This window comes from Scophthalmus maximus, chromosome 2 (genome assembly GCF_022379125.1).
Source record: "Scophthalmus maximus strain ysfricsl-2021 chromosome 2, ASM2237912v1, whole genome shotgun sequence".
NCBI classification, from domain to species: Eukaryota; Metazoa; Chordata; class Actinopteri; order Pleuronectiformes; family Scophthalmidae; genus Scophthalmus; species Scophthalmus maximus.
The window spans coordinates 6,061,955-6,077,993 of record NC_061516.1 but is presented as its reverse complement, the minus strand read 5'-3'; the positions used below and the strand labels follow the sequence as shown (position 1 = coordinate 6,077,993).

The following is a 16,039-nucleotide window of genomic DNA, read 5'->3' as shown; positions in this document are numbered from 1 at the left end:
CCGCCGCGTCTGCCATCCCCCCCCCCCCTAGGGTTTCGCAGTAGAACGGGGGGCCAGCAGCGTTTCCACATGTCTCCGTTTCAGGGACACAAGGAGAACATGCAGCGGCGGTGATTTGTCGTGAAACACAACTGAGCTGCTGAGGATGTAGCTTTGTGCTTTAGGAGTCATCCAGGGAGGGAAGTCAGAGGCAAACAGTTTGTTTTACTGCGGACTGATCAAAGCAGCATCAACACAAGCTCCAGTCTCATTTCTCTCACTGGGTCCCTCACAAGTCCGCCTTTGTTCCTGTCGGGACACTGTGGAACTATGGAAAAAAAAGTGGAAGACTTTGTGTGTTGTTATTACTCACATCAGGACCGTAACTCAGATGGAAACACAAGACGCACGTGTACAGAGTGTGTTGCTGTACATTGCACTTTACAGCCGTTGTCAGCCGGCGGGACAACCGACTGCAAGAGCGCAAAGGCAAACATCACGGGCTCCCCTCTCAGTTTGTGTTCCCATCACAAGAACATTGACGGAGATTAATTCCAATGATTCAATTTGTGTTTTTATATTCCCAGCATCCACTGTGGCCCCGGGGCCCACAGGCAGGGCCCAAGTGTGGAGCCGCGTCATGTCCAGTCACCACATAACTCACATGTTGGGGTACGTGGACATATAGGTTCATATGAAATCCATTCGTTCATCCACTTCCTCAATAACTATGTTTTCTTCACTGTGAGCAGAGACACATCAAACATCTGCACTGGAATGTTCTGTTAAAACAAAGGAGATGCACAAGGGGGGGGGGGGGGGGGGGGTCATCTACCCCGCTGCGCCCCACCCCCATGCCCCCTCCACTTCATACCAAACGGTGCGTCCTCAAAGCCAGAGCTGAAAACAGGAAAGCTCTCGGGGGCTCGCCCCCCCGCTGGGGGCCTCCATCACTTAGCATGACGCACAAAGACCCCGCGACCCCCGGGTTCACATTAACATGACAACGAGCCACCGACACGAAGTCCACAAGTCACCAGGCCGAGACCGAGACCGAGACCGGAGGACAAAGACTCTGGTCACCGGACACTTTTACGCACGGGGAACAGACGATGGGATGTGGAATCTGCGGCGGCTCGCGGGAACTTTTTACTTAAACTGCAAAGTTTAAAAGGTCACGAGCGACAGAAAAACAAACTTTTCGTTGAAGTGCACCCCAACACGCCGAGGACACGCTCCTGTCCAGCTGTCCCAGGTGAAGGGCCGAGGGGTCCGACGGAGCATCTCCTCTCCCTGTCGCCCACACAACGTGCACACACTCACCGGCACATCTGGGCTCCGGCAGCAGGAGCAGCATCCACAGCAGACTCCCCAGGAGCGGGGCCATGGCGGCGGGGGGAAACCTCACGGACCGACGGAGCTTCTCCTCCCGCTGGGTGTCCTCTGTCGTGGCTCTGTGGGGCGGCAGCCGGGCCCGCGGACAGACAGCGACCGACCCGGGTCAGGAGCATGAAGGGGTTCGTTTCCCCCGGAGCTCGGTCCGCAACAGACGTCGAGAGCCGCGCGGCTCCTCCACTGCTGCAGGTCCCGAAGTGGCCCCTGCGCCCGCGCGCACCACGGACAACTCGGAGTGGTGAAGCGGGAGCGCGCGCACGAGGGCCGAGGGCCCCCCCTAGAGGCAGAGGCGGGTAGTTCCGCTCGCTCTCTCCTCCCGGGGGTCAGATTACATCTCCAAGGCCCATGTGGGGTTCGTTTGGAAAAGGACAAATATAAAGTTAGTTCTGTGTCTGATCTGAGGCCAGTCGGGGCCCCCGGTGTCCACTGTACAGAAACATTCACAGCCTCATACATTTATATACATTCATGTACATTTTGACATTGAATGTGTTTGTGGAAAACAGTTTTCAACCTTCAGAATGATATACCGAATATGAATTGTTAATACATGCAGCACGAAGGATGAATCAACTCTCTCTCTCAACAGCAGCAGAATGACAACACTCACTGTTTGGGGATAAATCACATGGGGGGGGGTTTGGTTCAAAATGAAAAATGAAAGTGTCCGAGGTGAGGGGAGAGCGGGGAGGTCAGCTGACGGCTCGTCAGATTTACCGTAGCCCACTCCCATTTCCTGTTCCAGCCCACGGGAGAGGTGCCAGGTCTCTGTGGACTTCATGGACAAAAAACTGAAAATGCTTTCATCAAGATCATTTTTGTTGTAGATTCAACCGTTTGACTCATTGAACCTGAAGCAGCGACCGCTCCAGTTGAATGTGGAGCTTTCCATTCAGCAAAACGTTTGCTATTTGGTGGCTGCTAGGGGGAAAATGTCAACCATCGACACATGGTCACTCAAAATGCCTTTGTACAATGAACAAGAGGATTCTGAGAAGTTCTGCATCGTGTGCGCGGAACACTTGACTTCACAGACAGAGGAAGTGGGTCAAGCTGGGCCCACAGAGCTGCACCACATGCCAAGTTGAATATGACCAATAAGTTTAAGATAGAAAATTGGATATTGTGGATTATATATCAGCATTGTTAGTGTTGTAGGGTGTAACTATGGAATTCTTGTAACTGACAATCACTCACATTACTGTTGTCAGTTTGAGAGCACAATCAACCTGAGGTACTTCCATCCGCACATTCTGATCTACTTTAACTATTTCTATTAGTTCCTATTAGTGACTCTCAAAGTAAAGACTCCCTTTTTTATTATGATCGTTTGGGTTGTCTTAATTTCTAAGTTATTTAGTTAATTCAGTCTTTTTATCTGGTTTCGCAAACTTCTGAGAATATGAAAGGTGTTTCACAGCTTCATGCTGGTGAAACGGATAATTGATTATTTATTCAGCTTAGAAAAAGTCACATTTAAATAAAGTCTTTGTGAAGCCTCAGTCCAGTTTACTGCTCGTCACTATTGCAGCTTTTCAAATATGGTCACGGTCAGTTTCTGAGGAACACTGAGCTCTGACACAGTCCGGCTCGGTTCCTATGAAAACTTCAAACGCCATAATAATTAAAATAATAATTTCTCCTGCATAATGACTTTTACTTTTGATACATATCTGATCATACTCCACATACTGTAAATACAAACTGTGATAATCTGAGGACGTCGGTCTGAGAACAGTTTTCACTCTCCTGAGTTATTACAGTCTACAACTGGGACGAGATCCTCCATTTCTTTTGTTTGTTGTATTGTGGGATTATATGGGCACTGAAGGAATGCAAAAAAATATGAATTTGCGTATTGAGTATAATTCATTGAGACCTGCTTACAATTGGTGTTTAAAATGAAATAAATACTCATTAAAAGACGCCTGACACGAGATCTAGTGTTTGTGGGACAATATTAGAAATTAAAAGTCATGACGTTTCATCTGCTCGAGTTTCACCATTCTTCTTTCAACTAGGTGGATGGGGACAGAGAGAGGGCCGTCCACCATCCAGTAGGTCGAGGGTTCAACCCCCAGGCCCTCAGTCCACCATAACCATAAAGTGACCTGACGGACGTGCCGACAGTGTGACTTCTGTGTCACCTGTACTGTGAAGCAATGGGTGTCCAACAGAACAGCTCTATATTAATACAGTCTGAATAACCCAATTCAAATCACATTCGTTTACATTTAATAGGAGTTTAGTGGTTGGAAACATTATTCAAAGAACAAAAGAAAAACAGGTGAGTAGTAAAAACAACATGATGTACAGTTCACGTACTAACAGAGCATCACAACAAATCATGATCTTTGGTCTGTGACGATCACGCCTGGTGACATTTACAACAATATTCACACAAGTTGTACGTGTCGTTGAAATGAGAACAAAGGCAAAGAATCATTCAAGAGACTAACACAGTCTGGTCCGGAGTGTCTCCTCACGGTGACGTCCTCACAGTGACGTCCCCCTCACGGTGACGTCCCCCTCACGGTGACGTTCCCTCACAGTCAGACGGTCAATACAGTCTCATTTGAGGACGACTGATGCTGCCTCTTGGATACAGGACACGGCCTTCTGGAGGTCGTCCTCCGTCTGCTCGATGGTGACCACCACCCTGATGCTGAGGACACACAACAAGATTCTGTCATCCAAACAAACGACCACTTCGACACATTGTCCACTGTCACTAAAACTCTGTCAACACTATGTGATGTGCATTAACGCTGTCAGGATCGCTCATTCATTCATGTTTTATTTGTGGTGACATTGGAGATGAAAACGAAGAACAAACGACAGTGGACCAACACACAATACGGATTTAATCTGATCCAAAATCCACAAAGTCAGAGGTCAGAGGTCAGGTAGGCATGTGTCCTGCTTCCTTTGGCTTCTTGTAGTTCTCGCTCCTATAGTCACTCTTGTCCTGTTTCGGACTCACTCACTTTCTCTTTGCCCTTCTTCAATTGCTCCGACACTCTTCTGTTGTCTTCATCATGTCCATACTGAGCTAGCGCGCGCACACACACACACACACACACACACACACACACACACACACACACACACACACACACACACACACACACACACACACACACACACACACACACACACACACACACACACACACACACACACACACACACACACACACACACACACACACACACAGCGAGGTGGCGTCCCTTACCTCGGCGGGGGGAGGAAGCGCTCCTCTTTCTCCAGGTAGCGTGCGAGGGTCAGAGCCACACGTCTTTCCAAACACTGACAAGGAAAATATGATAACTACGATTGAAAACAGGAAATGACAACAACCTGTTGCTTAACACTGAATGTTATGTCACAATTGAATCAACAGCTTGTTGGAGGAATTTCCAGTGTGATGCAAAAATCAAAAGCAAATGTGTGATTCTGAGATAAAATTAAAAGGAAACACAAATCTGACAATGTGGAAACTGTTATCAGGAGTTTTGTAAAATCAGTAAAACAGTCTGAACTTGACATTGCAGTATTGCAGACAAGGGGCTCCTGAACACTTCCTCATCATTATAACATAACAGAGGTTTAGGACGAGGAAACAAATCTGACGAATAAATCTGATCGTGTTTGTTCAGGTGCAGGTCTTACATATTCTACGATGGTGCGGAGCAGCTGCATGTCAGCATCTCTGGAGCCCGAACTCCTCTCCAGCTGTAAGTGAAGAGCCGGGGCAATCTGTTCGCCCACCAACTTCAGACCCGGAGTTCTGTCAAACACGGAAAATGATACGTGTATCCTCAGGTGAGTTCCAATAACAAATGATTCAGAAAAGGACATGACACGTGATTTCTGTCTACTTTGTAAAAATAGCTCTCACTTAGCAACGAGCTACAACAGTTCCGGCCCAGGGCCTGATCCACCGGCTGATGAAAATCTGTCACTACAAGTGTTTCACAGACAAATCGCTATCAGTGTTTATGTTTGCCGACGATCACAGGTATGAAAACACTTTCATGTTTACAAAGATCTTTATTTTCTTCATTCAAGTTCTATACATTTAGTCTATTTGTGTTTTCTTTTTATTTGTAGTAATTTCAAATGAAAGCCCCCAAGTGTGTAATTTTTTTAACTTTCTGGCGGCATCTGGTGGTAAAGTTGCAAACCACAACCAACTGAGCACCCGACATGGGACACTTTATGGTGGCACATCTGATTCCATTTCCTGTTTCGAATGCGACCTATTCTGGACCGTTTTGTTTCAACAACTATATTTAACACGATGTGGAAACATGGAGACTCACACGGAGGTCGGGTCCACATCATGTAACTATATTTAACTCATTCACAGTTGATTATACATATATGAGCACAGTTATGATCAATAGATTCAGTTTCTGTGAATAATATTACACACTGTTGCTTTAAGTTTATGGTTAATCTGTAAAATATCAAGCCTCAATTACATTTCAACAGCATCTTAGGAATCATTGACATTTTTATTTTTAAATAAATATATCAGCCGATATATCAGAATCTGAATTTGTTTTACTCTCTAATATCGGCAATGACCAACAAACCTCTATACTGGTCAGGCTCTAGATATTATTGTGAGGTCACACTACCTCAGAATCTCATTGTATTCGTGTCCATATGCAAAACTATTTCCATCAGTTCATATAAACTACTTCAGGAAAATGTGACTTTTTTTCCAAACTCATAGAAAACATTTTATCAACATTTGATCCAACAAACCACAAACAACAAGCTGTCATTTTAACCAACATTCTGATGCATCTTTTCATTTTCTGCAATATTCAAAGTGCAGATTTGACTTTTCCAGACTTTAAGTTTCCTGCAGTGGTTGATGAAAGGGCTACAGTTACTCACATGCTTACTTCTGAACAGGAACTCCATCAAATACTAATCAGATGAGAGCAAACACCCAACCCTGAGGGGTGCGACTTTTCTCAGTGTTGTTCTTTTGAAAATAAGCCAATAATTTAAAAGAATCCTTTGCAGATACTCATTAAGTCTGTTTGTGAGGTCAAGTTGTCCTTCCTATCTACTATTCCTTGACCTCAGTGGAAAATGTCATGAGGTCAAGGAAAGGTGGAAAGGAGGATTCATAGGACCAAGGAAAAGCAGACAGCGCTGCTCAGAGATTCCGACTCGACTTTCACTAAACTACGTAATCATGTGACAGTGGACGTTGTTGACGTGCGTATTTCGTGGTGAAACTACACACTTCTGAAGATGAACTACAAAAACCTCAGTGGCTCCATTAGCATGTTTCAGTGTTTTACCAACCGTGTGACATCAGATGTAAATGATTCATATGTAACAGTAACTAACATGATGACGTGCATAGGGCGTCACGTTAAGTATCGCTGCCGCAATGAATTGTGGGCCGTCTATATCTCTTTTCCTTTCGCATAGGAAGGACCAGTGTACCCTATGCTAAAGGAGATAGGAAGGGAAGCATTGAAGCACCTTACCTAAGCATTTAGAGAATCCGAACAGATCTCATCATGGTGCTGAGGTGAAAAAGGGGGGCACTTCCAGATTAAGGAAACTTCCTAAGCCAATTTGACAATTCGACCGTACCCTTTGTACCTCCGCCAAGGAGGTTATGATGTCACCCCTGTCTGTCTGTTGGCTGGTTTATCAGCAGAACTACTAAATGGATTTACACAAAACTTATTGAAGGATAGGCCAAGAAAGAACTCATTATATTTTGGCATGGATCCAGACAAATGGTCGGATCAAGGAAACATTGCCAGACAAGATGTTTTTGGACATTTACACTGTTATTCCCCAGGGAACATCAAACATATTCAGGGGACTGATATCTATGAGTGTGAATCTGGATCTCACAGATTGACTGTTGGACCTGGAAGTATGAGCCATTCAAGTTTGAACTCCATCAGTCAATTTCATCCACAGTGACAGACGGTGGTCACATCATGGTTCAGATGAACTTACCCCTGTAACGCCTTGTACACCTGTTTGCACTTTTCCCTCAGGACAGAAAAGATTTCTGCAAAGCAGAAGATGAAGATGGATGAGTGATATGCCTCGTCTCTAATAACACGTTGTCTCTAACAAAGACCTATGAGCAGCTGAGGTCAGAGCTCGTACCTGGATCCTCCTCCATGATGTCCAGGGCCTCGATGGCAGCAGCAGCCAGCATTGGAGGCAGCGACGCAGAGAAACAGTAACCCTGACCGGATAGACGCTATGAACACACAGTCAGTTACAGTCGTTAATCACAAGACACAAAGAGAACATGTAAATTATAAACAAAGAGGCACAAATTAAAAGGGAGCATAGAGAACAAATGGCTGCATTTAATTTTGCCCCCACTATGTCAATATTTTGTAAAAGCACATTTACAACAGTTACAGTTTATATGGACGAGTCTGTATGAACTTCATTTCACCACCAGAGCTCTGGAAACTTTTCACACCTCTTTAAAATCTTATTTTTGGATTCACACCGCTCCCTCAATAAAACTGGTTCAAAAAGAATACACCATCCAGGGAAGACAAGTCAAACTGATAATGCCGAGGATTTATCCTCTTGGTGTATTTACCTGGTGGTCGATGACAAAGGAGCGTCCGCAGCAGAAGCCTCCGACGGAGGCCACAGCGTTTTCCATGTTAGCGCTGATCAGGTCAATATCATCGATCTGCAGGAAACCGGAAGGGTACAGGGATGTTACAGCGCTCAGACACGCTCTCAATCGAACACGTGTTACATATCTTTGTTTAAGGGAAAAGTTTAACGAATGAAACCTCTAAATGGCTTTATTGCAAAAGATTAAAGTTGTGCACTCCCCTGGCCTTTGCACAACAAAGTTCTATTCATGTATAATTGCTTCAAAGTGAGGAGAGAAAAAACTATCCATAAGTGGAAAAACTTGGTCTGATTTACAGCTGATTCATGAACGCCATAAACTCTGTTTGTACTTGAAAGAAATCTACGATAAAATCAGTGAATGGGGGTAGTTCTCCTGCATCACTCGTACGCACGATTTGAGAACAAATGTGTTGGTACGAACAGTTCTTGCATGAGGCCCAGTGAATTTATTGAATTAATTTTTCTAATAATAAGTGCCTGGTTTATTATTAGTAGTGCAGCTATTGATCTGCTGATATACTGTAACTATGGCAGACATCCCAACAAGGAACTTAATTGTTAGCAGCACGTTTCTAATCAGCTGCTCAGCCTTTTACAGAGCTGCTCATTGTGGAACTGTTGTGTTTCTCTTTACACAGTGAGGTCACGGCCTCACTGTGTAAAGAGCCATTAGATAATGTATCCTGTGATTTGGTGCTATACAGATACCATTGTATGGACTCAAATTGAATTTAAGTATTTCCTTGTTCAAAGCTCAGTGTACTCACATTGACCCCAAAATGTTCTGTGACTCCTCGGCCACATTCTCCCAACACACCAAAAGACAAGCTCTCCTCCAGAAAGATCCGCACCTTGTACTTGTACTTCAGCTCCACCTGGAGGTTGCACAACACAAAAACAGCAGCAGTTCAGATTTGTAGCCCAGTAAGAGATCAGTAAGAAATGCAGCTAGGGAGACCTGCTCTAAAACGCCACCGGAATCAAACATGTACACTGCTCAATGACATGGATGTGATCCATCTGTCTAAATATTCCTACACTTCTTGAATGTTCACTTAACCTGTGATTTTCCTTACAACCACAGGAAACACCTCACACCAAATGATGAGTAAAAGGCATTTAGTTTATATGAGTCATAGTAGGAACAGGAGCATCAGAACCTAGGAGTCCTCTGTTTTTTGCAGATTGTTACACGATATCTGTGACATTGTACGGATGTGCCTCTTGATAAATGACTAGATCACAGGCTCCTCGACAGCGTCTACTGAGCCGGGCCAGAACCAAGGAGAGCATAATGAATTGAGTTTTTCATTTACCAGTTGGGGAAGAGGACAGATGTCTGCAGTGTTGATGTACAGCCCCTCCGCTACAATGAACTTCCGGGTCACTCGAGCTTTACGAGGATTCTGCAACAGACAAAGTATGGTCGACAACACGACATTCATGAAACAGGATTATCTATTAGTCTGGGACCTCTCGGTTTATTTTAGATTTCCAAGAGGCGTTACCAACGGACGCAGACGAATCATGTGAGGTCTGTTGAGCGATGTGAAAATGTCAACAGACGAGAGAAGAGAGGAGATGATGCGATGTCTGTGATGATGATTCCACAATGTCTGTGAACCAGTGTTGATATGTTTGTTGGAGAAATGTGAAAATATCTGGTACTTTAAGTCAAATGCTCGTTCATCAGCGGCAGCCATCTTGGTTGTTTACACAAGTCGCTTATCTCCGTGTCGTGGTATAAACCCCGCCCACTATCAAATAATCAGTTGTGATTGGACCTGTAAGTTATCTGCTGGAGGAGAAATCCAGACGGAGGAGATCCAGACTGAGTCTGGCAGAGCAAATGAAATGAGCTCCAAGAATTCACCTGGGTCCGAGGCTAGGATTATGCAGATCTGCAGTTCGAACACTCTGGGCTACATATGCGTAGGGTCATATCGTGACACACCCACAATTATCCTCATCTCTGGTTATGTCCACACAAAAAATATCCATCGTGACATTAACTCAGTGAAAACCCATATCACACACACACGTCATGTGGTGTGAACAGGAAGCAGATTGTCTTACAGAAAATACTACTGACAAGGAAAAGCAATGATGAGAAGAAAGAGCAGGGGTTTCGTTGCTCGGCCTGAAGACGAGGTGGAACTGTTACTAACTTATCCGTCTTGCGCTCACCACTGGTAGTCGAGCCGAATGCCATTTGTTTCTTCTGGAAAAGGTTCATGTGATATCGAGTATGACAAATCAGGCAAGGATATGTTGTGGTTGATGAAACAATAGAAAGAGAACATGGCCGCCTGCGTCACCATTTCCAAAGTTCCAGTTTCTGTCCATCCAGACTAACACACACCCCCAGTTTCGATTGTATTAAATAAATTAATGCATTTGTCTATGATGAATTTTCGCTATTCCCAATCGTGAGGAGAGATCTGGTCCTCGCGTGTTGCGAATGACTCAGGCCCGTCCTGCATCCAGAACATGGTCAGACCTTTACACCCCAGCCCATCCATTCCGCTCTGCTCCTCCCTAACTATGAGGGGCAGAGCCATCGCTCATCTAAATCCTGTCTGTTTTCTGTCCTGGTTCCTGATTGGTGGAACAAGCTCCACATTGACATCAGGACAGCAGAGACCCTTCACACTTGAAGACGTTTTCCTGATTGATGAATTTTTATGTACTCGCATGATTCTTGGAGTTCTGGGTAACCTCTTAATGGTTGAGTGCACTTACTGTAAGTTGCTTTGGACAAAAGTTCGGGCTGAGTAAATGTAAAGTAATAATGTAATGTATTAGTGTGACCACTCTGTGCTGACCTTGTGGTCCTCAAGCTCCTGCTCCTTTAGGAGCCTCTCCAGATCCTCCACGTCGTTGTGTTTGAAGTATTTAATAAAGCTGCGGGATGCTTGAAGACCCTTCTGGATAGAGAAGCAGGCTGCTTCATCCCTGTACACCCAGAACACAAAAGAACAGATATCATCAACAGGCGGCAGATGGGAGATGTGTCTGTCTGCACTGAACCTGGCTGACAGTCGTGTGTAGGGCAGAAATAAAGCTTACACAAAGATGATGTCACCCCTCTTGGCGTAGGCAGGAATTGCACTAGCAATGGTTGCGAAGCCATACGAATAGATGATGGCCTCTTCTGTCTTCATGAATCTGGCCAGACGGCTCTCCAGTTCCAGGTGAACATCTTGGGGAGGGGACAGAGAGTAGTTTTCACTGAGTGAATTTGGATTTACTATGACAGAGCATATTCCAGTTTACAGAGAACACCAGGCTCAAGCTTTTTCAATGACCATGTCTATTTATATCTGTTTTTCAAAACTTTCGTGGCCTCTTTTTTTTCTCAAATTCACAAACTTTCTAGGACCCACGTGAATCCTGTGGCTTTTTGTCAGTTTAAACTCAATGTTCTTTGTTTCTCGTTTTCTATTATGAATTGTTTGAGCAATTTCTGGTTGTGTTGTGGGTCAACGTGTGGCGCTGCACCACAGAGAACACAGAACTGATGGAGGCCTCAGCCCGTCACTGTGAGCAAGAAGATCCAGATCTGTTTTTTTCTACAGTCTATTGCATTATCTTGATATCAGATGACAAGATGTTCATCAAAGAGGAAAAGCGGTGAATAAATTATTTTGCCTACCAAAAGTTCCATAGAAGCCTCTTGGACCACACGTGCCCACACCATATTTCTTCAGTGATGCCAAAGCTTTTTGCTGTCACGATGAGGAAAGAAGACGTTTTTAAAAAGAAATGATTTGAAGTTCCAACAGAACAAGGATTTTTCTCCCCACCTCACTGGAAACATGCAAATAAAAAAAGGAAAAAAGTTGAACTGACCTTAACACGATCATTGTCGAGGAGACCCAGGAAGTTAAACGATGCAAAGTTTACACACTCTTTTCCGTTGATTATGATTTTGTGGCTTGGAGGTCTGTAATGAAAAACACTGTTAGATGCTTCACTGAAGACACTCCCAGTATGGAGTTCAGAGCAGAGAAGCAACGCTATGACAATTTATCATCACGGTTCATTGTGACCAAAATGATCATGGCTATCAGTATCATCAGGGTGTTATTCAATATGATGAAAATGTTCAAAATATATAAACCTTCCAAAAGAACAGCTCATCGTGTGCAGAGATGTGTTTGATTGGGTTTTACAACATAAACTCGACAACATGACGCCCTCATGACCGACTGGTTCTCTCTGCTCACGTCTTGGGGAGTGGGTGGCTGAGGAATAAAAAGAACGGCTCCCAAGTGCCACTCAGATCATTCGTTCTTCCTAAAGAGTTGTTCAATAGCCATTTTGTTCCTGCATGTTCTGCAGACAGGATAGCCATCTTTTATCAACTGCCCCCCATCAACTGTCACTCAGCACTTTTGTAAACGCCAAAATATGCCCATAATTCTGACATAGTTGTCTTCGACGATTGAAAGTATCTGGTAGTCTGTCACCGCCTTCAAACATCCACAACAAACCCACGTTGCAGCTGCGCCTGCAACTGGGAGACTGTTGCTAACTTAACTTGGCAGTATTTACTGTGGTAATCAACCACCGTTTTTAATGATAATTACAATTTGTAACAGTAGAGCTAATCCTGGGCAATTTCACTGTGGTTTACCGTGAAAACCAGTAACCACAAGACACAATATCCAGTTACTGTACAAGTGTTGAGCATTGTCATTATTTGTCCTCACTTCCAGGCAGCCACTGGGTCTATAATCTGATCCCTGAGGTATTAACATTGACTGAGACATGAAACTTGCAAATTTAACATGAGTTACACAAGTTTACAACAAATTAAAGAAGTCAACGAAACTGCACAATGACAACGTAATGTAAAGAACAAATCTAACTGAGTGTTAGAGAACATTCTTGATCTTGGAATATGCAGTTTGATAAACCAAACAAAAAAAACTACTCATGAGATGTAGTTAACTAATGTACTTTTTGAGTTTAGATTTTGTTTTTGACAAATGGGCTCGAATGTGCACAAACACTGGTTTGTGTTGGGCAGATCATGTCTGAAAGTATCTGGACTACTCGTTTCCAGCAATAAAGTACTGTTGAAAAAGTGCGAGTGGGTGGGGTCGGGTTCGGGAGGTTGATGAATATATTTGTGTGGGTGGCGAAGCAGGTGGTGTAATGAAGTGACATTGTGATCAGATCTTTAATTACAGCTCTGAACATGGCCCATGAAACACAAAAAGCATGTTCCAAGGTTCAATCCTGGATGTTTGTGTGAGCTGTAACATTCACATCTTGTCAAAACAGTATCCTTAGAATTTACCAGCAGTTTTTGTAAATGTGTTTTTTCTAAAGAAAATAAAGCAGAGAGAGGTTTGTGTTGGTTTTACCCAGTGACAACATCATAGTTGAGGGAGGGGTGATCTGTGGAGACAGGGGGGACAAGAGGCTCCGGCTGCCACTCCTCAATCAGGTCCTCCTTCTCCTGTAACATGGACCCACATGACAGCGGTTTGTTGACTGACACACACACACACACACGCACGCACGCACGCACGCACGCACGCACGCACGCACACACGCACACACGCACACGCTTTTCATCACACTGGGCTGAGTTTACCTTCTCTGTCAGTTTATAGGTCTCAGGGAGTTTGTAGGTCTTAGAGAAGAGCAGTGTGACGATCCACAGGATGAGTATCCCCTCCAGAATCAGGTGGTACGCAGGAGCCTGTGGTGACAGGGACAGAGTCTGGTGAGGGGGGGGGGCGTGTTTGATCCTGTCCACTAAATATGCTCCATCTTGTCTAGTTGAGATTTGTGTTGATGCTAATATTCATATATATATATATATATATATATATATATATTGATGATAATGATCTCATCGGTCACATTTACTTTGATTTTTTTTGTCCAACTTGTCTTTTAGGGCCATTGGATCATTTTGCAAGGACAGTTTGTTGCATGATGAAGTAAACAAAGTACGTCACTTCAAGTTGATAATGCCAAGACTAGCTGTGTTTCTTTGCATCGTCTCACATACACCACAGTAGACTTGAGAGATGCCAGTCATAGACTTCATACATGGAACAGGATCATCATATTCCTGATGACATGCCGTATGAAAATATCACTGCCAACTATTTTTTTTTTTATCTTAAAGGTGACACAATGATCATATTCAGGTTCATTTTAATTTGTGTGAACACTGAAAAGGTTTACATGCTCTAATGTTCAGAAATGTTTCAATAATTTATCTTTACTCGCCTGTGTAAAGGTCTATAAGTAAATAACTTTTTAAAGACAAAAATCCAAACATTTTCTGTTCATATTTCTAAATTAAACTTGACCTATTTTCATATATATTTAAATATTGCACAGATCTATTCTAGTTTACTACTATTGTGTGTACAATGTAAACTTCTGCCCCCCCCCCCCCCCGTCCGTCCGGGAACACCATAAGAAGAAACGCTTGAGCAGTTGAGTGGCAAGGGACATTGATTACATTTGATGAGAATCGTATTTATATCTCAGTCATACTTCTGAACGGCACAGACTTAGTTGGCTGGACAGTGTTTTATGAACGCCACACTGATGTCTGCCTGGTACCTGGTATTTTCCCCATATTTCTGTAGCACACACCATATGTTCACGTTCGCAACATAAAAGAATCACGTCATATTCTCTTGGATCCATCGACACTACTCGAGCAGTGCATCAATTTAAACTCCGGTTTCTACGTTTGGGCCGAAACTAAACTTTTTCAACGATCCGCCAACTTCCTGGTTTCGGAACCGCCGGTGTTCCGGGAGCCGCTGATTGGCTTCGACGCTCTGTCCAGCAGCTTCCTGAGGCCGCGGCGCTCGGAAATTCACCCGACCGCCTCGGACAGAAGTAAAACCACACAGGAGAGTCCGTGAACCGACAGTCGTGTCCGTGTGGACAGACTTGTGCTCGGTTGAGTGGCGGACAGGGGACACGTACCTCGTAAAACGCCTGCACCATCTCCACCAACACCCACTGCTGTCCGGACGCCATGTTTTGCTTCCTTGTGCAACGCCAACGTCATCAGTAATGCTACATTCAGGTTCTTCAAGAAAACCTAGTAGATTAGAATGTACGGTAATATCACATGAACTTCACACTTCTACTCTCTTAATCGCACCCATTTGTAACTGGCAATACAAATAAATAAAATGCAATACTCCTCTTCAAAGGGAATATGAGGAGGCACAGTAAGAAGGAGAATCTGATCCGCAGAACGAACCCACGATTCATGTTGACATATCTGAGGACACTGATGCGTTCACTGAACATCAGAGCGTCTAAACATTTTATTAATTTAAGTAATAATCCAAATCCAAATGTTGAACCTAAATATGAGCATGTCTCCTTTAAATTAAAATACACTACACTTGCTCCAATTCCGAATTCAATGTTGTATTTTTCAAAGTTAGGGTTTCAAATATTTCTTCAAACAAAACTATGGCCCCTGTTTTGGCTCCACACAGGAAGTGTTGTTTGCAGTCCTCTCACATGCAGCCACTGAGTGAGAACTTTGCATGGCCTGATTTAGCCAATTGACAACTTCTTTTGACTTTATAAAAGTAAATACAGTCTACTTACACCAATTCAGCTTCTTGCGTAGAACTACAGGAATAGACAGCACTGACAAAATATCTGAGTTGAAACATTTATTCTAAATTATCATTTGTTGATATAGTAGTTGTTATTGGTAGCAGATCGAAGTCATTCTTGTATATACATAGAGAACCCTTACAGAATCTTTGCAAATGATCCTTAATTCGTTCAAAAAGAAAAAAAATAGACCTTGTAATTATGACTTAGTGTGTCATTGTCATTAGATAAATTGACATTTTTTTCTTTGGTGACTGCAATGTACATGAAATGTAAGTGGATTCTGGTGCTGTGAATCTGTGTCGTTCATTGTAGAGCTTTTAGTTCTTCTTTTCAATAGAACAAACTGTAAAGTAAAAGCTAATCTGGTACTGTA

General features: G+C 43.6%; 2 protein-coding genes across 2 annotated transcripts in view; both read right to left on the bottom strand.

Moving 5' to 3' along the window:
• ror2 (receptor tyrosine kinase-like orphan receptor 2) overlaps positions 1–1,947 on the bottom strand; it is a 34,647-nt gene extending 32,700 nt beyond the window's left edge. The window contains exon 1 of the mRNA XM_035625263.2: positions 1,303–1,947. Coding sequence (XP_035481156.1) covers positions 1,303–1,366 — 64 coding nt within the window. The 5' untranslated portion in view covers positions 1,367–1,947. The remainder of the gene's footprint in view (positions 1–1,302) is intronic.
• A 1,645-nt stretch (positions 1,948–3,592) lies between these two features.
• sptlc1 (serine palmitoyltransferase, long chain base subunit 1) lies at positions 3,593–15,155 on the bottom strand. The gene is made up of 15 exons (XM_035625310.2): positions 15,010–15,155; positions 13,646–13,753; positions 13,413–13,507; positions 11,890–11,983; positions 11,693–11,765; positions 11,107–11,239; positions 10,863–10,992; positions 9,354–9,443; positions 8,805–8,912; positions 7,991–8,086; positions 7,537–7,633; positions 7,381–7,435; positions 5,047–5,164; positions 4,610–4,683; positions 3,593–4,039 (listed from the first exon to the last, which is right to left on the bottom strand). Exons 1-15 carry the CDS (start codon positions 15,061–15,063, stop codon positions 3,946–3,948), a joined length of 1,419 nt encoding a protein of 472 aa, XP_035481203.2. The 5' UTR covers positions 15,064–15,155; the 3' UTR covers positions 3,593–3,945.
• Between the last annotated feature and the right edge of the window lie 884 nt (positions 15,156–16,039).

Excerpts from the sequence above, each read along its gene's own strand:
- sptlc1 (XM_035625310.2), bottom strand. The coding sequence starts at position 15,063 with ATGGCGTCCGGACAGCAGTGGGTGTTGGTGGAGATGGTGCAGGCGTTT. Across the intron at positions 9,444-10,862 it reads AGGAGCTTGAGGACCACAAG|AATCCTCGTAAAGCTCGAGT; the intron begins GTCAGCACAGAG and ends TGTCTGTTGCAG. Across the intron at positions 8,087-8,804 it reads CAGAACATTTTGGGGTCAAT|ATCGATGATATTGACCTGAT; the intron begins GTGAGTACACTG and ends GGTTTCCTGCAG.